The 27,112-nt window shown below is 39.6% G+C and overlaps 1 protein-coding gene across 1 annotated transcript in view; it reads right to left on the reverse strand.

The window, feature by feature from the left end:
* The window catches only part of mgat4b (alpha-1,3-mannosyl-glycoprotein 4-beta-N-acetylglucosaminyltransferase B), a 384,957-nt gene that overhangs the window by 55,825 nt on the left and 302,020 nt on the right, over nt 1-27,112 (reverse strand). Inside the window, exon 9 of the mRNA XM_060927424.1 lies at nt 5,463-5,593. Within this exon, the coding sequence (XP_060783407.1) occupies nt 5,463-5,593 (131 nt within the window). The remainder of the gene's footprint in view (nt 1-5,462; nt 5,594-27,112) is intronic.

Genomic DNA, 27,112 nt, shown 5'->3' on the forward strand with positions numbered 1-27,112 from the left:
CTCCTGATGATGGACTCATGAACATTAACATTAGCCAATGTGAGAGAAGCTTTCAGTTGCTTAGAAGTTACCCTGGGGTCCTTTGTGACCTCGCTGACTATTACACACCTTGCTCTTGGAGTGATCTTTGTTGGTCAACCACTCCTGGGGAGGGTAACAATGGTCTTGAATTCCCTCCATTTGTACACAATCTGTCTGACTGTGGATTGGTGGAGTCCAAACTCTTTAGAGATGGTTTTGTAACCTTTTCCAGCCTGATGTGCATCAACAACGCTTTTTCTGAGGTCCTCAGAAATCTCCTTTGTTCGTGCCATGATACACTTCCACAAACGTGTTGTGAAGATCAGACTTTGATAGATCCCTGTTCTTTAAATAAAACAGGGTGCCCACTCACACCTGATTGTCATCCCATTGATTGAAAACACCTGACTTTAATTTCACCTTCAAATTAACTGCTAATCCTAGAGGTTCACATACTTTTGCCACTCACAGATATGTAATATTGGATCATTTTCCTCAATAAATAAATGACCAAGTATAATATTTTTGTCTCATTTGTTTAACTGGGTTCTCTTTATCTACTTTTAGGACTTGTGTGAAAATCTGATGATGTTTTAGGTCAGATTTATGCAGAAATATAGAAAATTCTAAAGGGTTCACAAACTTTCAAGCACCACTGTAAGGTGGCCCTCGAACCCCTGGCCGTTATGACTGGTGCCACTATGCTGATATTTTGGTCTATTTAGAACCCTGCAACTGGTGTAGCAAGTCTTTCATAGGCAGTGGGTGGCTGGTAGAAATGTGCTAGTAGGGCTGATTCTCCCTGTCTTTCAAAGATAAAAAGACATCAATATAACATTTCACTTTTGGCAACCACGTCATACAACAAATGTGGATTGTTTTGGACTTTTGTGGCACCATGCACCACTGGTATGAAGAGAAATACAGAATGGTATGACGAAGTGGTAGTGACGGTCATATCTGGTGATTAGATTGAATGAAACACCCCCCAATCTTTCATATGCACTGGTGTTGATTTTTTCCAATCCACCCTAATCATTTCATCATGACCTGCCCACCTTGCTCACATCACTTTTTTACCTATAAGGTGATAATGCTTAATATGGAACTGTTTTACCCGTTTCCACTGAAAACATTCCTGGTTTCCAGCCAACAAAATTGGTTTTGTTCCAGCACCAAAATGCTGCGAGTCTAGAACTAAGAACTACTAATATCATGAGGCCTTCAGAGCAGCGTTATTCCGAGACCAGGGATTGATAAATTATCACTGAATAAATCAGCAACATTTAATCAGTGGTCTGAGGAGAAAAGAGTTCTTGACAATCAGGGCTTTGAACCGGTTCAAGGAACGAAAACGAAAACCGGGAACTTTTTCTATTTCACGTGGAACAGAAACGAAACCAGAAACTTTATTATTTTTTATGTTCCGGAACAGAAACGCTTATTAAAAATAATGGTAACCGGTTAATACCGGTTTTTATTTCGTTCCTCAAAGTTTCTGTAGCCTACAAATAGTCATTCTTCTCCTGCGCAAGTTTCTATGACCCGCTGGGGTTCACTTCCTGTGTGACGTTCGCTGACTGAATGGAGAGCGCGGGAAGGTGGACTGCTAGTGTGCATTACTGAGTGTCTGAGCAAAGAAGAGCCTGAACGTTGCAACCTCCCTATTGGCTGTTTGTAAAAATGTATCAGTTGTTGCCCTTCCCACGGGAATCATCGTGGACTCGAGAGACGAGACCTGACGAGTTAGTTCGTTGGTAGCAGAACAAAATGTCTGGACACAAATCGGGTTTTCAGAAAAGGAAAGAAAATAAACGGAGGGTCGAAAATACAAAAAAGGAGGCAGAAAATGCAAAACGAGTTTTAAGGTAGGACAAATGGTTACTTTTCTGAGGCAGCCCGCCGTGGCTGCAGGCTTTCAGTTGTGTCATTGAATGGTTCCTTTTCTGAGGCAGCCCGCCGTGGCTGCCTGCAGGCTTATTTATTATAGCCCATTTAGTTAAAATAGTTGATATAAAATGTTTATAGTTATAGTTATGTGATGGTTGTCCTGATTTAGACTGGGTTTTTTTTTTTTTTTGGGGGGGGGGGGGGGGGGGGGGGGGGGGGGGGGTTGCGCGATGTTGCACCCAGGTCCAGATTAGGGCAGAACCGGCCCTGGCTACATTTCAGCTGTAGTTTGTTATGAATGTATGTACTTGCATAGATGTGTACTTCCAATATGGCGCCTAACAAAATCTCGCGGCGCGGGTGACGTCATGCGGTAGCCCTCTATAGGGCCTGACTAGCCTTTGGTAACACACTAAACGAATTATCTTTCATTTTTGGCACTTTTTCTGTTTGTGTAGATGGGAAGACATACTGAGAATCCAAATCGCCAACATTTGAAATAATAATTGTTTTGAATTATTTCTTGTCTTATTTAATGAAGGTTGTAATAGAATTAGCCTACATTTGGCTTAAGCTGGATGAGACGGACACATAATTTTATAGCCATTTGTTAAACAGCTGACAGGGAACGTAATTAACCGTTCCGGGAACGAAATTTTTTTGTTCTAACCGGTTCGGGAACGTCTATTTAATGGTGGAACCCCAAACCGGAAACGTTAAAATTCCGTTTCTGTTCGGAACGAACCAATAGGAAAAAATTTCCGGTTCAAAGCCCTGTTGACAATCAAATATGAGCTACAACGTCCATACAACGTCCTACACAGAAACAGGTTAAAGCAGTACCAGTCAAAAGTTTGGACACACCTTTGATATCAGTGTCTTTTCTTTATTTTTATTAATTAAAAGTCACTTGATGTCTTAAAATAATGATGGATGATGTTTCTTTTTACTTAGGCCAAGTTTACATTAGACCGTATCTGTCTCGTTTTCTCCGCGGATGCACTGTCCGTTTACATTAAAACGCCTGGAAACGCCGGGAAACGGGAATCCGCCAGGGTCCACGTATTCAATCCAGATCGTGTCTGGTCCGGTGCTGTGTAAACATTGAGAATACGCGGATACGCTGTGCTGAGCTCTAGCTGGCGTCGTCATTGGACAACGTCACTGTGACCTCCACCTTCCTGATTCGCTGGCGTTGGTCATGTGATGCGACTGCTGAAAAACGGCGCGGACTTCCGCCTTGTATCACCTTTCATTAAAGAGTATAAAAGTATGAAAATACTGCAAATACTGATGCAAATACTGCCCATTGTGTAGTTATGATTGTCTTTAGGCTTGCCATCCTTCCACTTGCAAGTGGTAAGTGACGCGCATGCCCGACATGCACTGGGATCACACACACAGCGGCTCAGTCCCGAATCACTGCTCGTGCGCTTCACTCACGCGCTCTGTGAGCTGCGCAGGGCCGGAGTGCGCACCCTCCAGAGGGCACTCGCTGTTCAGGGCGGAGTGATTTGGAGCGCAGGATGCCTGCGGAGCTGAGCGTATCCATGTATTGGCGTTGCTGTGTGCACGCGAATCGTTTTAAAAACGTTAATCTGATGATCCGCTGATACGGTCTAATGTAAACCCCACCTTAGTGAATCAGTTTGTGACATAATATGGATTACTACAGTTGTGGAATCGGGCTATTTACTGTATTGTTATTATTTACTATTTACTGTTTGATCTGAAATGCGTTAAGACGACAAGAAATTGCACTAATTAACTTTTGACGAGACACACATGTTAACTGAAAAGGTCCAGGTGACTACCTCATGAAGCTGGTTAAGATAATGCCAATAGTTCGCAAAGAGTCGTCAAGGTAAACGGTGGCTACGTTGAAGAATCTAAAATATGAAACATATTTTGTTTTTTAACCCTTTTTTGTTTACCACAAAATTCCATACATGTTCCATATGTTATTTCATAGTTTTGATGTCTTCGGTATTGTTCTACAATGTAGAAAATAACCGAAATACAGAAAAAGCTGAATGAATGAGGAGGTGCATCCAGAATGAGAGAGAGAGGGAGAGAGAGAGACTGTGGGCAGCAAAATCTACTCTCTGAGCCAGAAAAACAATTTCAATACTCGGTGGTTATTATATGGGGCGTGTCACCACAAAATGATTCCAGCTGGTCAAAAAATTGAAAAGTTGTTTTATTGTATATTCTAAACCTGCAAATAATTATATTTTAAAAGAAAGGGTCATTTATTAAATTTGGTGCAGCCAATCCAGAGAACTTAGCAAAAATGTTTAAGGTATCTTCATCTTAACGGAAAGTCAAGTTTGGATAAAATCAGCTGTAAACTTTGGTGTGTAAACAGAAATTAACACGTAGTTAACTTGCTAACTTTAGGACTGCAATTGTCATGAACAGTTTTGCACTCAAGTTTTCATCAATGAACAGTTTATAACTTCAACAAAACAGACTTCATGTTAAAACTATAATGAATTTCATAGTTTCACAGTTATAATTTGTGACTATATAGGATACTGTTATAGAAGCGAATTATTTATAATCACATTGTTATCACCCAAATGAGGATGGGTTCCCTTTTGAGTCTGGTTCCTCTCGAGGTTTCTTCCTCATGTTGTCTGAGGGAGTTTTTCCTTGCCACCATCGCCACAGGCTTGCTCATTGGGGATAGATTCGGGATAAAATTAGCTCATGTTTAAAGTCTTTAAATTTCTGTAAAGCTGTTTTGTGATAAGGTCTATTATTAAAAGCGCTATAAAAATAAACTTGACTGGACTTGAAGTAGCACAAATTTATTTGGCCTATAAAGTTATATTTATCGGTTGTTTTACAGTATAATATTTTGGTGATTACATTTACATTATAGAATGTATTTGCGGCAAAATTAGAAAAATGGGGTGTGTGTGTGTGTGTGTGTGTGTGTTAGCCCTACGATAGATTGGCAACCTGCCCAGGGTGTACTACACTTCCTGCCCAATGTCAGCTGGGATTGGCTCCAGCTTCCCCCATGACCCTGATGGATAAGCGGTATACATGATGAATGGACGGATGGGCCATTTTTTTTTGACACACTCTCGTTTCAAATTGCGATATCTCGGAATGAACTTTTCTACACTGGACCTTTGATAACACGCCCCATATTAACTCTGTGCTTTAAGAAACACTTATGACATAATAGTTTGGCTCTCAATCCAGTTCACTGAAGTAGCACTGGCACTTCATCAGTGAAGAAAGGGGCTTCATTGTTTGTGAGAGAGACACTGAGAGAGAAGACAGTGAAGGAAGGAAAAAAAGAATAGTGCCAGATGACAGACGGACAACCAGACTAAACAGAGTGAGTGACTATAATGCCTAATCAGTCCAGAGTAATTATACCATTATGCATAATAATGAGTAATGATTGTTAGAGTGAATAATTAAACAAACAAATAACCATAATGAAGGAAAGAGAGAGTCTAATATCTGTATGAGTGTGTGTGTGAGCGTGAGAGAGAGAGACAGTGAGTGTGTGTTTGAGAAAGAGCACGTACCGCATCCTTCTCTGGGTTGCACACTTTCACCCACATGATGTGGTCGAGCAGCCAGTCGATGGGTTTGTCCCTGTAGAACATCAGGATGAACTCCACTATGAGAGACAGATCCAGTGACTTAAACATCTTCCCTGTGACGACAAAAGCACATCACACACACACACACACACACACACTATAAATATACAGACCATGACATCATCTAGTCCTCTCTATGAGACCGATAAGGACACTGATTCATCCTTTACTGAAAATAGAGCCACTGCAAAAATGTGCCATTTTAAACCGTCTTTTTGCCTGCAATGCTAATTTTATGAGCTACTGTTTTTATAACGGTTATCCAATCTATTTTATAACTGGTTGCTCTTTTATGCATGAATCAGTACACACACACACTGGCCACTTTAATAGGAACTAGTTCTTGATTCTAAGATTCCTGTTCTTAGCTGCAGGAGTGGAACCGAATGTGGTCTTCTGCTGTTGCATGCTGAGATGCTTTTCTGCTCACCACGGTTGTAAAGAGTGATTATATAAGATACTATATCCTTCCTGGCAGCTCGAATCAATCTGTGCCTAGTTTTCCAAAAGCATTGCAGCACAAAGATCATCGTTAAACAGTCGAGCGAGCAGCACAATGAACACTCTCTCTCCTAGATAAGATGCTCTTAGGCCCTGTCCACACGGCAACGGATTCAGGTGACTCCGATACAATTGCTTATCGTTTAGGCCTGGCGTCCACACGGCACAGGCGTTTTGGGTGCCCAAAACGCAATCTTTTTGAGAACGGGTTCCAGAGTGGAAAGATCTGGCAACGTTGCCGTTGTGAAGTTGTCTGGATGAGTAGAACGGATTTGTTTACGATGATGTCACAACCACATGACTGTGAGTGCTTCACGCTGGGTAGAAGTGTAACGAACTCGATGCGAGTTGTCAACAAATCCTATAACTTGGTTCATGAAACGCGCTTACAAAATATTTTCACTGTGAATATTTGTGTAATGGTGCAAAGTGAGAGAGAGAGAGAGAGAGAGAGAGAGAGAGAGACTCTGCCCTTAGGGCAGAGTCAATCCCGCCAGCAAAAATAGGGAAAAAAAGGAGCGATCTCACCTCTTCAGATGTTGGTTTACAGTAAGTCCTACAATACATTCCTCAAAAAGGGCGTAGAAGAGCAAATTAATCCATCAGCGTGTAGCATTCAATTTATTCTGGACCATTAAAGACGCCGCCTTCCACGTAGAATCATACGTCATCCTTGCCGCCATATTGGATGGGTCAAAGCGGAGAATAAAGATTCATGTGCTGCGTTTAACTGTACCAACAGGTTTACCGTCCAAACGAGATCACATGGGATTACCTTTCACAGGTGAGAAACAACAAATTAATCCATCAACGTGTAGCATTCAATTTATTCCGGACCATTAAAGACGCCGCCTTCCGCATAGAATCATATGTCATCCTCGCCGCCATATTGGATAGGTCAAAGCGGAGAATAAAGATTAGCTGCGTTTAATTGTACCAACAGGTTTGCCGTCCAAACGAGATCACATGGGATTACCTTTCACAGGTGAGACTGGAAAAATACTTTTCATTGTATTTGGTCATTATAATGTAATTTTACGAACAGATTTTCCTGACTTTGTGGCTAATATGAAGTCTCGCGCATAATAGTTTATGCGCATGCATCCTTACTTCTTCTATTCTTCTGGTGTCTCCGAAGGGACCGTCTTACAGCGCCCCTAGAGGTGTGGAATGTGTATTGCATCGTTTTCAGCAAGCGTTGCGTTGCCATATGGACCTGATATTTTACTGATCGTTGCCCATTTGGACGCGATATATTTTTAAATAACATCTCGTTGCCGTTGTCGTGTGGATGTAGCCTTAGTGTTAAGAGGCTTTTGGGAAACCCACCACTGACCATTTTCCTCCGACCTCTCTTATCAACAAGACATTTCTACTCACAGAACTGTCGCTCACTCTATGTTTTTTTTGTTTTTCGCACCATTCTGTGTAAACTCTAGAGACTGTTGTGTGTGAAAACCCAAGGAGATCAGCAGTTTCTGAAATACTCAAAGCAGTCCATCTGGCTCAAACCAACACCCATGCCACAGTGAAAGTCACATTTTGAGATCACAATTTTTCCCATTCTGATGTTTGAAGTGAACATTAACTGAAGCTCTTGATTTGTATCTGCATGATTTTATGCACTGTGCTGCTGTCAAGGGATCGGCTGATTAGAGAACTGCATGAAGCTGCAGGTGGATGGGTGTTCCTAATAAAGTGTCCAGCGATAATAAAGGGTATAGTAAAAATATAACATTAACAAAATATCTGATGTGACTGAAGCACATTAAAAGCAGTAGTGAGTGATCGAAGCACATAATAAAGTCAGACAAGAGAGTATGTGTGTATGTGAGAGAGAGAGAGAGAGAGAGAGAGAGAGAGAGAGAGAGAGAGCGCACAGTGGATAAATGTCAACCTGCAGCACTAACAGTAATTTAATTTTCACATTCACACATCTCAAGTCTCTCTCAAGAGGTGGAACGCAAAGCAACATGAGACCCTTTAACTTAAATCACAAACATGACATCACGTCTTGTGTGAATAATGAAATTAGATCTGTTGGAAAAGAAGAGTAATCTTATGCCGTCTCCATGGCAACAGTTTGCGATCCGAATTTTATCCCGCACAGCAGGCCAATGTACATGGTACAATTTATTGTATTATAATTTATAGACTCGAGAACAGGGTTTCTACAATTACAACTGGACCAATTTTGCTGCATAATATTTCTGCAGAAATTAACTTAACAAAATCAGCAGTGTGGATCTGTCATGTTGAACCACAACCCATTTCCATTAGTCAACAACACACCCCATACTCACTCTCTCTTTCTCCCTCACACACACACACACACACACACACACACACACACACACACACACACACACACACACCCGCCTGTCTGTCACGCCTGGATACCATGCACTCAAATCAAACATTGCATTTGTCTTCTGTCTTTCCTCTGGAATGATCATATTCTCTCCCTCTTCCTCTCAGGAACTAGAATGGGTTTATTTTTTGCATGCTAAGATCAATTCCTAATACACAGCTCCAAAATTCATCCTGGAAATTTTCTACCAGATCCTTAACAAACCATGCTGAGGTGCTAACGTCATGCCACTTTTATTGTTGACAGCCAAGGTTTGAGACCCCCAAACACCTCTCGATCAGATCCGGTTCTGAATACAGCTGTAGAAAATAATAGCAAGACAAGAATAGTGCATGAATAACCAAACACCTCTAAATCTCTAGTTTTTGGTCATTTTCATTATCTAACTTTGGGATGAATCCAGTACATTATGAATCATAAGAGCAAGACCTTGAACCCTGAACCATATACTTAGATTGGATTCAGATTCCTCCATTTGCATAAAAGCCAAATGAAGGAATGGAAATGGAAATGTGTTTCCCAAACGGGAGCCTGGTCTTTTGCAATGACAAGACAACAAAAGACAGTGTAGTTATGTATGAGAACAGAGGTGTTGACAGACTTGAGAAATCTCATCCATTTCATTTTGACAGCACGGCTTGATTCAGAATTCTCAGTAGCAACTGTAAAAACATGAATAAAAATGCTCATTATTTGTCCCATGTGCTTCATGACTGCCAGAGCTTTCCCATGTGGATATAAAAACCACACACTCCTGCAACATTTTCTGTTGGGTTCCGCAGGATCTCAGTTCTGATGCTCACCTTGACTGCAGAAGCGAGTGCTTTTTATTTTCAGGATGATTGCCTTTTCTATCTATTTTTTGGTTAAATTATAGCATTTTATAGCATTACCAGTTCGATTAGGGGGCCTAGGCATGGCTAACCCTTGTCGCGAAGCAGCACGTGAACATGTCTTGTCTAACAAAGTGACCTCTCCTCTCGTAGAGCAGATCACGAATCAGTTGCACCAGCCGCCAGAGGAATCTCTTGTGAATTCACTCCATCATGCCGTTAAGAGCGAGAAAACAAAGGAACTTGCAGATACTGCAGAGAACCTAAAACATAATGCGCCACGGAAGACCCAACGAGCTTTAGAACTTGCGCAAGAAAAAGGTTCCTCGTTATGGCTTACTGTCCTTCCTCTTCAAGAACTAGGCTTTGATCTCAACAAGAGAGAGTTTCGTGATGCCATTAAGCTGCGTTACGATTGGCCATTTGACGATATTCCATCAACCTGTGTGTGCGGTGAAACCTTTACAGTAGACCACGCGATGATCTGCAAACGGGGAGGCTTCGTCATTCAACGTCACAATGAGCTAAGAGATCTAGAAGCTGATCTTCTGAGCATGGTGTGTAGTGACGTTGAAATCGAACCAGTTCTTCAGGATATCTCTGGGGAACAGCTTAACAGAGGATCCAATAAAGCTCAAGATGCAAGGCTGGACATTCACGCGCGCGGTTTCTGGGGTCCCCAAAGCTCGGCATTTTTTGATGTGAGGGTTTGCCACCCTAATGCCGAGTCCTATAGAGACAAGGAAATACAGCAAGTCTATCGCATCCATGAAACCGACAAGAAGCGACTGTATTCAAGGAGAGTGTTGGATGTCGAGCACGGTTCATTTACGCCACTTATATTCGCAACGACAGGAGGAATGGGGGACGAATGCCATAGGTATCATTGTCGATTGGCTGAACTGATAGCAGCAAAGAAAGGGGAACAATATGCGCAGACAATTTCATGGATAAGGGCAAAAACATCTTTTGCACTCCTCCGATCAGCCCTGGTCTGTCTGAGAGGCACGAGAGTCAAACGACGAGCCCCACTCGATCTCATCAGCCATGATTTTGATGTTGCAGTCGCAGAGGGAGCTCTTTAGATAGACTTTTGATTTTTAGAGTATATATACCGAACTTTTATTCTTTTTGTAATACAAATCAATATTTATTATTTATTATGAGCATTTTTGTAAATTCAATAGGCAAAGTTTTATTATTATTATTCTTGTAATTTAGATCTTTTATTGTTATTAATAAAAATTGTTTTAATTATTAAAAAAAAAATTTTTTTTTTGGTTAAATAGGTAAATATACACTGTATGGGAGGCCATGCCCTAATGGTTAGAGAAGCAGCTTTGGGACCAAAAGGTCACCGGTTCAATTCCCTAGACCCAAAGGAATGGCTGAAGTGCCCTTGAGTAAGGCACCTACGTAACTGCTCCCCAGGCTGTTCTGGGTATGTTGGATGTTGCTCTGGATAAGAGCGTCTGATTAATGTATTATATTATCTGTTTTTCTTTTCTTTTTTTTCTTTTTGGATGAGTCTACAGACTTAAGTAGTTGGCAATCCTTGTGTTTGTATTGCTTGAGAATTACCCAGAAGCTATTTTTCTGCCAGCAGTCCTTCAATCCAAATATCTTCATGTAAAACCATAGAAACTAGAAATCTCATCTCTGGCCTCTTTGTTTTATTTTTATGACCCTCACTTTCTAGCAAATGTTATAATACACAGGCTTTCAGGCTTAGAGGAATAGGATTTCACAAAAAAGGATCCTGTTATGATCACAGCACAGATTTGATTTTGAGAACAATAGGACAAACACGTACCATCGTATCTGTTTATTCAAGCCCCGTTACATCTTTTTTTAAACTCCTGAACATTCCCCTCATCCAGATGCAGATTGTGTATTGTGTACATATTAACAGCATGAGCAACTTTTTAACTACAATTATTACCTTGCCTGGGACAGAGTCCACTGGGGGCGAGGTATTGTTTTTGGTCAGGTTTCCTTGTTTCTTTGTTTTTTTTTGTAAACGATATTATGGGAAAACGGGTGGACCAATCTTCATGAAACTTTCAGGATAGATAGGCATTGGTCTCAAATAGAACCGCCAACCTTTTGAGGGTCATCTGGTCAAGGTCACCAAAAAGGTCAAAATCATTCACATATGCCTCTTTTCCACCAAATCAGTTCCAGGGCTGGTTCGGGGCCAGTGCTGGTGCTGGTTCACCACTCGTTCAACTTGCGAGCCAGCTGAGAACCAGTTTGCTTTTCCATCGCTCGCGGTGCTAAGGGAAGCCACGTCATTACGTCGCTGTATACATCAGTTACGTCGTTGTATACGTCATTACGTCGCTGTATACGTCAGTTACGTCGCTACGTTTGCATAAACCTTGGCGCGAATATCGAAGCAAAAACAACACGAAAGAAGCAGCAGCAACAACAATAATAATAATGGATGACTAAGCGTTTGTACAGCTGCGGCTTCTCGTCGCTTAAAAATGGCGATCTTTCGCGGTCTTGTTATTGTTGTTGGTCTTAACAACTCCGCCCCCCCCGCTGACGTAAGCGGTTCTTTCCTCTGGCCCAGCAGAGAGTTGGTGCTAGCCTGGAACCGGTTTTTCTGGCCCCAGAGCCAGTTCTTTGTCAGTGGAAACAGAAAACCCGGTTCCAAACTAAGCACTGGCCCCGAACCAGCCCTGGAACTGCTTTGGTGGAAAAGGGGCAATAGAGGCGCTAGCCACTACGTCATCGTGCTGTAAGAATGTAAGAGTGTAACAGTCGCGCACTGTGCATGCACATACACATGTTACGATTAAAACGGCCGGTGAGCATATACAATTAGATTCACCATTTGAAATAAATGGACTAGACTAAAGAAATTGCTTTCAGACATGTTTATGCTTATTACAGAGGGAAAGTGCGTTCCACTGAGCTCTAGCACCGGGCCATTTCCAGGAAATAAGCGTTTGGGTCATGGCGACAGCGTGTGTATGTCAGCCTCGGTTCAGAGGTTTCAATTTCGAAAACTGTAAGAGGTAAGAGTAGAATAATATAAAGTACAGACACTTGGTATGTTTTACTTCTGTGATTTTTAAATTGTTCATTTTTGGATTACGCTTCATTTTTGTGGCTACTGCCTCATAAAGTAAATATACATGCTATATTTACTGTATGGACATGGTATCAGAATTTTTTTTATTTATAAGCAGTAGCCAGAGGTGGACAAAGTACCCAACTTCATTACTTAAGTCAAAGTACAGATCCCACTGGTCAAATGTTACTCTGATACAAGTGAAAGTTGTACAGTCAAATTTTTTATTTAAGTTAAAGTACTGAAGTACTTGCTTTTAAAAATACTTAAGTATTAAAAGTACATTTTCTGTCAACGCATTGTTGTATTATTGCCACAACGCTTACAAAACCTAATGCCGTTACCAAAGACACAAATGTGAATTCACGAAATGAATGCATCCTGTGCCATCATGGTGGTTTAACGTTAAGCTAGCTAGTCAGTGAAACTCCACCTGACATGCTAGCAAACGCTTTTCAAACTCGAAATCATATTGGGTAGCAAATGCTACTAGAAAAGAAAGATTTCTACATTCTGTTTATTTGGCAAGATTATGCTAAAACATATTTCTGAAAGGACGTAAGATAAGTTAACGTTATTCATGTTAGCGTAACTCTGTTTTTACATGATAACTAACAGTGTCCAAGTTAACTAGCTACTGTATATGTTAACGTCAGCTGTGGACAAGGCTACAGCAACTTGGTATGCAAATCCATAAAAAGTCATTTGACTAACCAGACTGCATAGCTATTGCAATGTTATCACTAGCTCTAAAAGCACGCACAACTTCATTGCAAGCTTTCTCTTGGAATAAAATGTTTATATACCTCAATATGCTTCTGCAGGTTGGATGGCGAGTTTTTGTAGGGCATGATGTGATTCGTTTTTGGCAAACAAAGCAAACATTTAAAATGAAATGAATCTTTAATCCTTTCAGAAAACTGAAACATGGGTTCTAGGTATGGCCCTGGGCGCATGCATTCTCCAGAAGAACCGTCTCCTTCCATTCTGCCATCAACTGATCGTGTTAAATAATGCTGTTGAGAAATCATTGAACTTGATTTTATCCAGTCTATGGACATGACGTGACCCTAGTGATTACTGACAGGATGTCTCAGTGTCACCTGTGAAAAAAAACAATTATGTTTTAGAAAAGAAAAAACATCCTGTGGCAGCGGGGGCGTGGTCAAGCGCTGGTCTGTGACAGGACGGCGGAGCCAGGGAAGGTGAGTGGCAGAATCGCTACACCTGACGATGATTAACCTGTGTTTTGTGTGTTTTCCCAGTAACCGCTCCCTATTTAAGGAGGCAGAGGGAGAGCAGAGAGAGCGCAACCCGGGACCAGAACACAGAGTGTGTGTGTGTGTGTTACGGCGCATACTAGAAACTGGCGATTTAACTGAAAAGTTGAGAAATAAAAGCCCTCTCTATATCTAAAGCGTTGTCCTGCCGTCCTCTGTGCTCCACCCACACTCCGTAAGCGCTACACATCCACTTTCAAAGCTGCTTCATCGTAACGAGTAACGAGGACCTTGATAGAAATGTAGTGGAGTGAAAGTATGATATTTGCCTTTCAAATGTAGTGAAGTTAAAGTCATAAGTTTCCAAAAAAAAATAATACTCAAAGTACAGATACTCAAAGTGTACTGAAGTACAGTAATCAAGTAAATGTACTTCGTTACTATCCACCTCTGGCAGTAGCCAGGTACCTATTTTTTTTCACGATATCTTCTTTCATATTCATCATAAGGGTGAGGTTCGTTTTGCCTGGCAACACTTGTTTGTATTTGTTTTAAGTTGAGTTTTCGCTTAATCCTTTTCCATTCAAGTGCCAAGCCAATTAGGTCTCCATCTGTGACAACTAAATAATAATCATAACAACCTTGATGCCACTTGATAGTAATCTCCACCACCATCATGTACTGTAATTTAGCTCCTAACTCTGAATTTCTGACTTCTGACCAGGACAAACTAAAGAAAATGCCCCCTCAACTCGGAAAGTCAAGAAGGTCTTGTCAAACAGCATACAACGTCAACTTTAAATAATCTGTACCTTTATTACTTTAAATGAGTTTATAGTACTTATTTGCCCATATGGGACTTCTTATATGTTGATAATGATATGGGTCCGTCTCAGAAACTGGTCTCTCATTTGGGACATTATGGTCAAAAAATAAATTTTCTAATTTTACTTTTTTTTTTTTTTTGCATTTACCTAAGACTCAATGTTTGTTTTGTCATGTTTAATAAGAATAAAGATAGTATCTTGCTTTATCTGGCCTCCACTGTGGAAATTTTTTTTTTATTACAATTCAAATGCTTTTGTAAAATTGATTTCCATATAAAATAACTACATCATGAAGAATTAAAGCCCCTCCTTCACAGATGAGTGAAAATATTGAATAAATTTCATCTTTTTGATTGCTTGGGTTAAAAATACCAAGTTATGATGACTGAATTGATTATTCACTTAAATATGAATAATATGATATATTTTGGGTATTTGATATGGCGAAATAAGACACAATGGAAAAATCAAGAACACACCGGAAAGATGAGAATAACGGCGGTGGTAAAAGAACAGCGACTGTACCGGCTGAAGGTCGCGCGAGTCTCTGCTGCGGCACGTGAGCAACGGGACATCACTACCGCACCGGACGGAGCGCGAGGCAGGGGCGGGGCAAAATGACTGGCCGTAGATTCTATCAAAAGTTCGATCTAAATTGACCATGGTTGCAAAATATTGGCCAAAAATACGCAAACACTACAAAATATGAAAGTAAGATGAAAAAGAAACATTCTATTGCCTTATACTGCAAGACTAAAACAAAATAAAACTGTCAAAACTCACCTTTTCAGTGATAACGTCCGAACAGATCACTCGCGTAACAGAAAGACCGCAAATGGAAGCACGATCAACTTCTAACTGTTGTAGTGGAAAATTCCATTCTACACATGCAAATTGTTAATGTGTGTCCTTCCCCGCACACAAGTAACACGCTACGGTAAAAAATAGACCACAACTCATTTTATAGCTCAGAAATTCATACAAGACCAGCTACCATTGTAACATATTCTGTAAGAAACATATTCTATACCCAACTTTCAGCTTTCGTTTTAAAAAACAAAATCGCAGATTTATAACTAAATTTTGATATGGCGTAGTGATTTTAAGTTACTACTTTTGGTGAGGTACCTTGACCCTGAGGCTTTCCGTTTAGATCAAAACACACGATCGTATTGGTTTTGGGTATGCGGAAAATGGAGTTACAACGGTGATCAAATATTTTGCATGATGTTTTATTACGGTTATTTATTCTGTGAGCGCACCAATCCTTAGGTGTATAAAGTTACAACTTAAAATACAATTATTGATAACTGTAGACTTTTCAGTGGACTACAACCTTTTTAAGGGAATGAGATGTAGTCAACCATTTATCATGTCCCAGATCAAGCCGCCATTTTTCCACAAATCTGCAGAATTTTTGCCAAATTCTGAATAGAGTATTCACATCAAAGATTTAGTTTTATCTGTATTATTTCATCATTTTATTTCAAATTAAAACCAACATCACCATTCAAAACCGTATAGTTTATTGACTGTGAGTATATTTAGTGGGGTACCCACACAGTACCCAGTTTCTGAGACAGACCCAGATATATGTCTGAAGCCCCCTTTTTTTCATACAAACTTTGTTATAGATTTCTATTTTATGACTTCTAAATTATCGAGTTAGTACAAAAACATTTTACAATTTCAAACATTTGTTTTCCAGCACAAAATTAACTGTTAGAGAAATTTTTTTTTTTATCTGAGCAGCATATTTCATAAGAGATCACTTTTCAGATTAACCCTTTGATGCAAAACATGGGTCAAAAGTGACCCGGCTGAGTTTTTATCTTCTATATCTTTGCAATAAATTAATTCCATCATTCCGTATTCAAGGTATTCCTCAATTAACTTGTTTTTGATCATCATACATCCTTATTTTATTTTTTCCTTTCTTACTTTTTGAATAAAAAACCTTTTTGTATCACTACCCTTCTAATGCACAACATGGGTCAAAAACGACCTGCATTCATTTTCCAGGTTATTTCATCTATGGCTGAGTGTTTCTATGATATACTTTTGAAATAAATTCATTTTGTCATTTACTTTTCCAAATATGCAGTAAATATCTTGTTTTTATTTAGCACAAATCATCATTTTTATTTTTCCTTTCTTAAGTTATGAACAAGCACAGCTTTTGTAATTCTACATCAAGTTTACACACATGGGTCAGAAATGACCCGCATGCATTTACTACAGTGTTTGGTGGGAACTGTGAATTGTGCTTGTGTCAGACATTTTACAGCTCAGCACAGCGCCCTTTGCCCATCTAATACATGTAAGTAATGTTTTTCAATTGTTCTCACATTACCTTAGAAAAAAATTTATTATGTTTAGGTTACCTTGAGAGTGAGTAGATTACTTGTCAGAAAGTTACAAGTAATTCCTATTAGCTACCGAGCTGTTGACATATTCTACTTTAGTTAGCTAATTTTATTGCAGTTGGCTTAGCTAACTACATAGTTAATAAATAAATAACTGGCCCCATTCACTGCTAAAGTAATTACTTGAAACAAATGATTATTATAGTATTAAGACATTTAATTTTAAATCACACTTGGATGACCCATGTGTAGTAATATAAAAAGTACAGTGGGGCAAAAAAGTATTTAGTCAGCCACCAATTGTGCAAGTTCTCCCACTTAAAAAGATGAGAGAGGCCTGTAATTTTCATCATAGGTACACTTCAACTATGAGAGACAGAATGGGGGGAAAGAATCCAGGAAATCACATTGTAGGATTTTTAATGAATTAATTGGTAAATTCCTCAGTAAAATAAGTATTTGGTCACCTACAAACAAGCAAGATTTCTGGCTCTCACAGACCTGTAACTTCTTCTTTAAGAGGCTCCTCTGTCCTCCACTCGTTACCTGTATTAATAGCACCTGTTTGAACTCATTATCAGTATAAAAGACACCTGTCCACAACCTCAAACAGTCACACTCCAAACTCCACTATGGCCAAGACCAAAGAGCTGTCAAAGGACACCAGAAACAAAATTGTAGACCTGCACCAGGCTGGGAAGACTGAATCTGCAATAGGTAAGCAGCTTGGTGTGAAGAAATCAACTGTGGGAGCAATTATTAGAAAATGGAAGACATACAAGACCACTGATAATCTCCCTCGATCTGGGGCTCCACGCAAGATCTCACCCCGTGGGGTCAAAATGATCACAAGAACGGTGAGCAAAAATCCCAGAACCACACGGGGGGACCTAGTGAATGACCTGCAGAGCGCTGGGACCAAAGTAACAAAGGCTACCATCAGTAACACACTACGCCGCCAGGGACTCAAATCCTGCAGTGCCAGACGTGTCCCCCTGCTTAAGCCAGTACATGTCCAGGCCCATCTGAAGTTTGTTAGAGAGTATTTGGATGATCCAGAAGAGGATTGGGAGAATGTCATATGGTCAGATGAAACCAAAATAGAACTTTTTGGTAAAAACTCAACTTGTCGTGTTTGGAGGAGAAAGAATGCTGAGTTGCATCCAAAGAACACCATACCTACTGTGAAGCATGGGGGTGGAAACATTATGCTTTGGGGCTGTTTTTCTGCAAAGGGACCAGGACGACTGATCCGTGTAAAGGAAAGAATGAATGGGGCCATGTATCGTGAGATTTTGAGTGAAAACCTCCTTCCATCAGCAAGGGCATTGAAGAGGAAACGTGGCTGGGTCTTTCAGCATGACAATGATCCCAAACACACCACCCGGGCAATGAAGGAGTGGCTTCGTAAGAAGCATTTCAAGGTCCTGGAGTGGCCTAGCCAGTCTCCAGATCTCAACCCCACAGAAAATCTTTGGAGGGAGTTGAAAGTCCGTGTTGCCCAGCGACAGCCCCAAAACATCACTGCTCTAGAGGAGATCTGCATGGAGGAATGGGACAAAATACCAGCAACAGTGTGTGAAAACCTTGTGAAGACTTACAGAAAACGTTTGACCTCTGTCATTGCCAACAAAGGGTATATAACAAAGTATTGAGATGAACTTTTGTTATTGACCAAATACTTATTTTCCAACATAATTTGCAAATAAATTCTTTAAAAATCAGACAATGTGATTTTCTGGATTATTTTTTCTCATTTTGTCTCTCATAGTTGAGGTATACCTATGATGAAAATTACAGGCCCCTCTCATCTGTTTAAGTAGGAGAACTTGCACAATTGGTGACTGACTAAATACTTTCTTGCCCCACTGTATTTTTGTTCATAAAGTAGGAAAGAAAAAAATAAATTAATGATTTGTGGTAATTAAAAACAAGATATTTAAAGAATACTTGGAATATTCAATCATAAAATAAATTGATTTCAAAAGATAGAGCAAAGAAAAACTCAGTCAGCATGAAATAACCTGGAAAATGAATGCGGGTCATTTTTGACCCATGTTGTGCATTAGAAGGGGTGTGCATATGTTTTGCATCAAAGGGTTAAAAAAGAAAACTTAATGAAGGCTACTGGGTTTTGGTGCAAAATTAAGAAGGAAGTGTGACAGTCAAAGTGTCCAGAAGAACTGTGGCTGGTTCTGCATCGAATCGAATTGTGAATTGGGTGAATTGTTCCATGTAATTCATGAGTACTTTAGAGGTCTAAGTAAAAAAGTAAGGTTTTTAAAATGCATTTAAGTATTCAAATTTTGATCGTAATCAAGTGAAGTATAAATACAGCAAATTAATATTGAGTAATGAACTCCAATTACTTAAGTATTGTCCTGTCCACCCCTACATAATTATAAAGTGCTGTTCATGTCAGAACAATGTAAACCAGTGCAGCATGACTAAAACTATTTGAGAATCTCTCATCATACTCCTAACACTAAAATGATCCAATTAGCTGAAAGAAAGATAAATCACAAGAACGCATTAAAGTGTACACGAGTGAATGTATGACCATCATAGCAGAAACTTTAATACTGTTGGTCTTTCAGAGTATACATAGTGAGTAATCGATTCTATAACAGCCTGTGCTTTTAGGGAGGTCAATTTAATAGCTTCTTGCTCTCAGCCTGGCTTCTATTCAAGGTCGTGTACATCCTGTGCTGTGTTTTGAATAAATGTTCTACCAATCAAGCTTTCATATAATCATGCTCATGCACCTTTCACCTTCAAACACCCGGAGATGATCCAGCTCGCCAAAACTAATTCAAGCACACAGACACACACAGACACACACACACACACGCTGTTCACACATCATTCACACACTCAGACACTGAGGGCCATCTGACAAAGGTACAATCAAAGACCACACATACCTCCTGACCTTGTCTCTTATATACATCCTCTGTCTCTAACATTCTACACTGTAATAATCATGTGCTTGCTGTAGATTTGTTAATCTCACAACTTTAAATTTGGAATTGACTTTTAATCCTCCTTTTCTAATATTTGATTCTTCTCTTTGCTCTTGTTCTATTACATTTGCTTTAGTGTGCTGTACGCAGTAATACGATTATAAGCATCATCTGAGTTATGGAACTGGAGTGATAAAGGATTATAAGATTAAGTGTCCTTAAATCTCTCTCTCTCGCTCTCTCTCTCTCCACAATGATGTTTCTTGCTGTAAAACCAGATCCGGTTCCAAACAGAGGGGGGAAAAAAAAAATCATACTTCATCCAAAACAAAGCTTCATAATGTCTCCAGAATTAATGTAAAGTGGGCGGGGCTAATCTAGGGTAAAGACTGTACATTTTACCCTCAAAAGTCACAACATTGATGCTGTTTGACACCCTCATGTAATTTTTATGTGCTCACATTTATGTTCTCTTTGAGCCTGAGGAACCTAATGAGCAAAAACTAAATAGGAAAATGACAGCTAACTAGCGAGTAATCTACCCAGCATAGCCTCCTGCATTACTGTTGATAGCTCTATCCATCTGTCTATCTCAGCAGATTATGTGGCCAGACAGCAGTGCAATGTGGACACAAGTCAAGAGATTCAGTTAACTTTAACATCAAGCACGACAATAGGAAAAAATGTGACTTGTGTGACTTTGACTGTGGCACAGCAGTTGGTGACAGATGGACTGGTTTGAGTATTTCAGAAATTGCAGATCTCCTGGGATTTTCACACACAACAGTCTCTAGAGTTTACATAGAATAGTACAAAAAAAAGAGTCCTCCAATAAGCAGCAATTCCACATGGAAAAAATGTCTCAGAGGAGAATAACCAGACTGGTCTGAGCTGACAGGAAGGCTATGATAACTCAAATAAGCACTCTTTACAACCGTGATGAGCAGAAAAGCATCACAACATACACAAATCTTGAGGTAGATGGGCTACAACAGCACAAGACCAGATCGGGTTTCACTCCAGCCTGCCAAGAACAAGAATCTGAGGCTTTGTTGGCATAGGCTCACCAAAACCGAACAGATAAAAGTGGACCTGGTGAACAAGTACACTGGAGCCTCAGATTCCAGTTACTTTTTTTCATTTCTACCATCAAGATTTTTATGATGCAAACCAGTTAAAAGGATGCATATTGCCATATTTGAAAAAAGACCATCAAAAGGTCAAAAAGGATCGAAAAAAATTGAGAGCAAAATGGGTTACTATCAAATCGGCTACTTGTTATCAGTGGCGAACCGTTACTATTAGAGCTGGGACTTCAGCTCAGCCAACGCTTAGCCAGACACACCAAAAAAGCAAGAGGGTAAAGGATTTTGCAAGGGATTAGCAGCAGGATGCCAGGTAGCTCCATTGTGTGTAGTTGTCAACATTGATTTTAAAAGTAACTAAATAAATTACATAGGGAAATGAATATTTAAGTCTGAGTGGCAAAATACTAGAGTCTGGAGACAGAAATTTTAGGCTACATCCACACGACAACGGCAACGAGATTTTTTTTTTTAAATATCGCGTCCACATGGGCAACGGATCAGTAAAATATCAGGTTCATATGGCAACGCAACGCTTGCTGAAAACGATGCAATACACATGCCACACCTCTACGTGCGCTGTAAGACGGTCCCATCGGAGACACCAGAACAATAGAAGAAGTAGACGCATGCGCATAAACCCCTTCTTCTGTAGCATCAGCCACAAAGTTTTGATTATTAATCAGTAGCGTAAAACGAAAGACGCGGAAAGAGGAATGAATGGGGGTAGATGGAAGCCGGTACGCCAACATTCTGATATCCTCCAGAATTCTTTAATGGTCCGGAATAAATTGAATGCTACACGTTGATGGATTCTTCTACGCCCTTTTTGAGGAATGTATTGTCGGACTTAAACCAACATCTGAAGAGGTGAGATTGCTCCTTTTTTTCCCTATTTTTGCTGGTGGGATTGTTTTTGTTTTTGGAAAGCGCACGGGCGGTGCGCGGTTTGGTTATACTCAGTACTTCCGCAGTGTTTGGACTAAAGACTCTGCCCTAAGGGCTATTCTCTCTCTCTCTCTCTCTCTCTCTCTCACTTTGCACCATTACACAATAAATATTCACAGTGAAAATATTTTGTAAGCGCGTTTTATGAACCAAGTTATAGGATTTGTTGACAACTCACATCGAGTTCGTTACACTTCTACCCGGCGTGAAGCACTGACAGTCATGTGGTTGTGATGTCATCGTAAACAAATCCGTTCTACTCATCCAGACGACTTTGCAACGGGGCCGTTGCCAGATTTTTCCACTCTGGAACCCGTTCTCAAAAGATTTCGTTTTGGGGCACCCAAAACGCCAGTGCCGTGTGGACGCCAGGCTGAAACGATAAACAATTTTATCAGATTCACCTGAATCCGTTGCCGTATGGACAGGGCCTTAGTTTCTCGGTCGTTAGCCTGTGCTACTTGCTCTCAATAGCACTGACTTGACTGCTTTATTAGCATTTGCTAACACTACTGATGAATGATTTACGGGTAAGCTAGTGTTGGCCTTCAAAAAGGCCTAGGGCGATAAATTTTTGGTCCCTCCCACTATAAATCAAAATCTCATTGGTTAATTTATCTGTCACTTCCTACATAAACATACATTGCCATGACCTTCTATCCCAGCAGTGAAGTCCTAACCAGTGAGTGAGCCATCTCTAAACTCTTTTCTGCCAACAAACAAACAAACAAACAAACAAACAAACAAACAAACAAACAAACAAACAAACAAACAAACAAAAATCTCATTGGATAACTCAATTTTAATGTTTTCAGGACAGTAATCCTTTCATTTCTGAAGCAAATTGGATATAAAATGAGGCCGAATTAGAAATAGAAGAGAATAATTATAATGAAATTATGAAAGAAATTAAAGAATGAAAGCAATTAAATATAACATTTGAAATGCAGATATGTTTGGGCTTCTCTGAAGGCCGAAAAGGCCCTGACGGTTCCCCTCTGTTTGTTGCTGTGCACTTTTTACAGTGTCATCTCTGGCTGCTCTAAAAAAAAAAAAAAGTTAACTAAAAAAGCTGGTCGTTTTTTTTTTAATACTACTAACCATACTCACACTATTTTCAGAAAACTATATATTTTTTTTACTCAGATTTGCAGGGTGATAACAGAAGGCTGTGGGAAAGCAGACCAGGTTTATTTCGAGGACCATTGTCAGGATTAGGTGTTAAGTACAGAATGGACAGAATAAGAAAACTTCCCACTCGCTGTGAGAACCAGAGCATGGTCGCAGCAAAGCTGCCCATAAGTAGTAATGCTAGTATATCTGGTGGGATCATATCTAGTTCCTTCGACAAAATATTTTATGAAGTAGTTGTGGCATGTGTGTGTGTGTGTGGTGTGTATGTCAGTCAGCTCAGTCATGGCTGTCGACCCATTGCCACTCCAATTAACAGTGAGACAAGGCAGGCAGCCAGGAGGAGATGTGATTCTGCATCATTCTGTCTGGAAGCGGGATGAAGCTTTGCTATAGCCAGGGTGTTCTCGAGGCTTTGCTAGTTGCTACGCTAACTGACAGCACAGGAAGCAGGAAACATCCATCGGGGCTTATTTGCTTCTCTGGTCTTAAAGAACGCTTTTCAGTATAATGAGATGACTTGGGAACAGATTTTAGCATTCATGACAGGAGACAGGAAGATATAATTATAGAGATTTGAACGCTGGTACATGCCAGCTGGTGTGTGTGTGTGTGTGTGTGTGTGTGTGTGTGTGTGTGTGTGTGTGTGTGTGTGTAGGAAATAAATCAGTTTTATGTTTCATTTTCAATATTGCACTGGGACAAGCTTACAGAGGAGCTCAGAACAGAAAAAAAAGGAAAACAGTAAGTGCTTTGGTGTGAGTGTGTGAATACCAATACATGAGTATGTGGAAAAAAAAATCAATACATATCGAGAGCAGTGCCAGTGTAAGTACACTCATTGCCCCAGGCACCATCCCAACACCCCTTACCACCCCAACCTAACCACCCTTGTAATTTCTGTAGCAGTGTTACTATCTGCAGAACATGATTTTGAGTTCGCCATCGAATCCTTATTGAAAATGAGACTGGAATTACTGACGTGTAGTTCACATCCCCAAAGTTGCCAAGGAGTTTTTCAATTGTGTCTAAGCCACTAGTAATAAGCCAAAAAAAGGAGACAGAATCAGGTGACAAAAAACATTGATGGAAATATAGGATAGATAACTGACAAATAAATCATAGACAATATCTAACAGTTATTCCACAAAATCGGGTCGGACATGAACTGATAGCCGACTAGGCGCGTAGTGCCGAGTTGGCTATAAGCCATGTACGACGAGATTGAGTGGAATAACTGTTTTATTCTATCCACATTCACTGGATTTTGAGAAACAGAGCATTTTTATTTTTTGCAAATTCGATAAATAAAAACTTTATACAAAACGTCCAGCAAAATCATTTCCACTTAGAATGTAAACAAACCGGCAAAATGACAGGAGCGATTTGTGTAAAATGCTATAATAATTCTTGAAAAATTTAAAAAAGATACATCCTTACCATCAAATGCTTTCATTCCATATTTTGTTGCTTTTTTGTGTATTTTTGGGGTTTTCTTTTTCTTCTTCTTTAGGGTTTTTTGGCGGTTTGACCGCCACGAACTGGGCTGAAGTATGGAACTGGAGATACAACATCGATAGCACATCTTGTTTTTGATTCTAAGATTCCTGTTCTTGGCTGGCAGAAGTGGAACCCAATGTGGTCTTCTGCTGTTGCATGCTGAGATGCTTTTCTGCTCACCACGGTTGTAAAGGGTTGCTGTGAGTTGCTATATCCTTCCTGGCAGCTCAAATCAATCTGTCCATTTTCCTCTGACCTCTCTTATCAACAAGACGTTTCCACCCACAGAACTGTCGCTCACTCGATGTTTTTTTGTTTTTCGCACCATTCTGTGTAAACTCTAGAGAGTGTTGTGTGTCAAAACCCCAGGAGATCAGCAGTTTCTAAAATACTCAAAGCAGTCCATCTGGCACCAACACCCATGCCACAGTGAAAGTCACACTCTGAGATCGCAATTTTTCCCATTCTGATGCTTGAAGTGAACATTAACTGAAGCCCTTGATTTGTAGCTGCATGCATCGAACTGCTGTCAAGGGATTGGGTGATTAGATACCTGCATAAAACTGCAGGTGGATTGATGTTCCTAATAAAGTGGCCAGTGAGTGGAAATGAGCCTTTTAGCCAGTTAAGTTCTCAACTGCAAACAGAAACTGACTATCGGTTTTATCCGTGTAGAGAATATGTATTTATTTATTAACAAATCTGAACTTGTGACACACAGCGGGTGCACTGAGTTGCCTGTGGACATGTCGCAGCTAAAGACATGGCCACAGCTGGATCAGTCTGGAGCACACTGACAGTGAAACATGTAATGTGATATGGTTCAGGCCCTGACTGCGTGATAAGCACAGCTTTACATCAATATATAAATGAAAGGTCAGTAAAATTTCATTTCCAAACATTTAATACAATAGACTGATCCTCCATAATCAGCCAATATGTAGGGAATAAAATACAACATGCCATGCTATATATATATATATATATATATATATATATATATATATATATATATATATATATATATACACACACACACACACACACAGTACCAGGCAAAAGTTTGGACACACTTTCTAATTCAATGTTTTTTTAAATTTTATTTTAATTATTTGAAAGACACTTCATATCTTAAAGTAATGATGGATGTTGTTTCTCTTTACTTACTTGAGCGGTTCTTGATATAATATTGATTACTACAGTTGTGGAATAGGGCTATTTACTGTTTGATCTCAAACTCATTAAGAAGACAAGAAATTGCACTAATTAACTTTTGACGAGCCACACGTGTTAATTGAAAAGCATTCCAGGTGACTACCTCATGAAGCTGGTTAAGATAATGCCAATAGCGTGCAAAGCGTCATCGAGGTAAACGGTGGCTACTTTGAAGAATCTAAAATATGAGACTTATTTTGTTTTTTAACCCTTTTCTGTTTATCACATAATTCCATACATGTTCCATATGTTATTTCATAGCTTTGATGTCTTCAGTATTGTTCTACAATACTAAGTTTATCTTCTCATGTTGAAAAACTCATATGAAATACATTGTGAATCTGAGTGAAATTTTTCGATATTTCACTCCAGTGATGTCACTCCCAGTATTTTCCCACTGACTGGACACGTGTTGTCAAAATGGCAAACTGGTTAAAAAAAAAGTTTGGGTTTTGTTGTGGATGTGTGCATATAATACAGGGTTAGTCAAAATTATGTTCACACTAATGGATTATTTTTCTTCTACAGATAGACATACGCCATGGTTGACAGATTAACAATGGAGCAAAGAAGAGTGGTTGCAAGCTTGATGGAAGTGTACGGTTCGTCAACCGTAGTCCGTCGAAAGTGTGCAGAATGGTTTGCAAGATGAGACCGAATAAATGCTTAACATAATTTTGACTAACCCTGTATAAAGAACATTACATGATGGTCCAAAGATATGAAGTTTATCTTCTCATGTTGAAAATATTTTCACTCATGAATATGTTCACCACTTGAAGATAAACTTCATATCTTTGTGCAGCTATATATATCTATATACTGTACTGTATATACATACATACACACACAATGCTGTGCAAGTCTTGGGCACATGTAAAGAAATGCCGTTGACCAAAAACGGCTTAAAATAATGAAATGAAATGTTTCAACATTAAAAAAAATATATAAACAGCAGTAAGCCATAATAAATGAAACAAAATCAATATTTGGTGTGAGACGATGCTTTGCTCTATTAAAAAAAAAAAAAAGTAGTCTCAGGTAACATGAGTTTTATAAGGAAATGAGCTGTAGGTTTTACTAAGCATCTTGCAGAACCAGCCACAGTTCTTCTGGACATTTGGTCACACTTGCTTCGTAATTTTGCCCCAAAACCCGGTAGCCTTCATTATGGTTTCTTTTTTAATCTGAAAAGTTCAAGTTCAAGTCAGCTTTATTATCAGTTTCTTCATATGCACAGGTCATACAAGGAAATTGAAATTGCGTTTCTCTCTATCCCATGCAAAGACATAGACAAACATAGGACTGACATTAACAAGACAGACATTAAAGTGCAAGACAGGACCAATAACAGTGTAACAAGCAATAAGTAATAATAAAGTAATGATTAAAAAAAATATTGAAACATTTAACATTTGAAACATTTAACATTTAGGAAAATAATCTAGGCTAAAGACAGGAAGATATGAACAAGACTAGTTAACAAGACACAGTACAGTACAGCACAGTCCAGGGCAGTCCAGTTGAGGT

The sequence above is a fragment of the Neoarius graeffei genome, chromosome 8 (genome assembly GCF_027579695.1).
Source record: "Neoarius graeffei isolate fNeoGra1 chromosome 8, fNeoGra1.pri, whole genome shotgun sequence".
NCBI classification, from domain to species: Eukaryota; Metazoa; Chordata; class Actinopteri; order Siluriformes; family Ariidae; genus Neoarius; species Neoarius graeffei.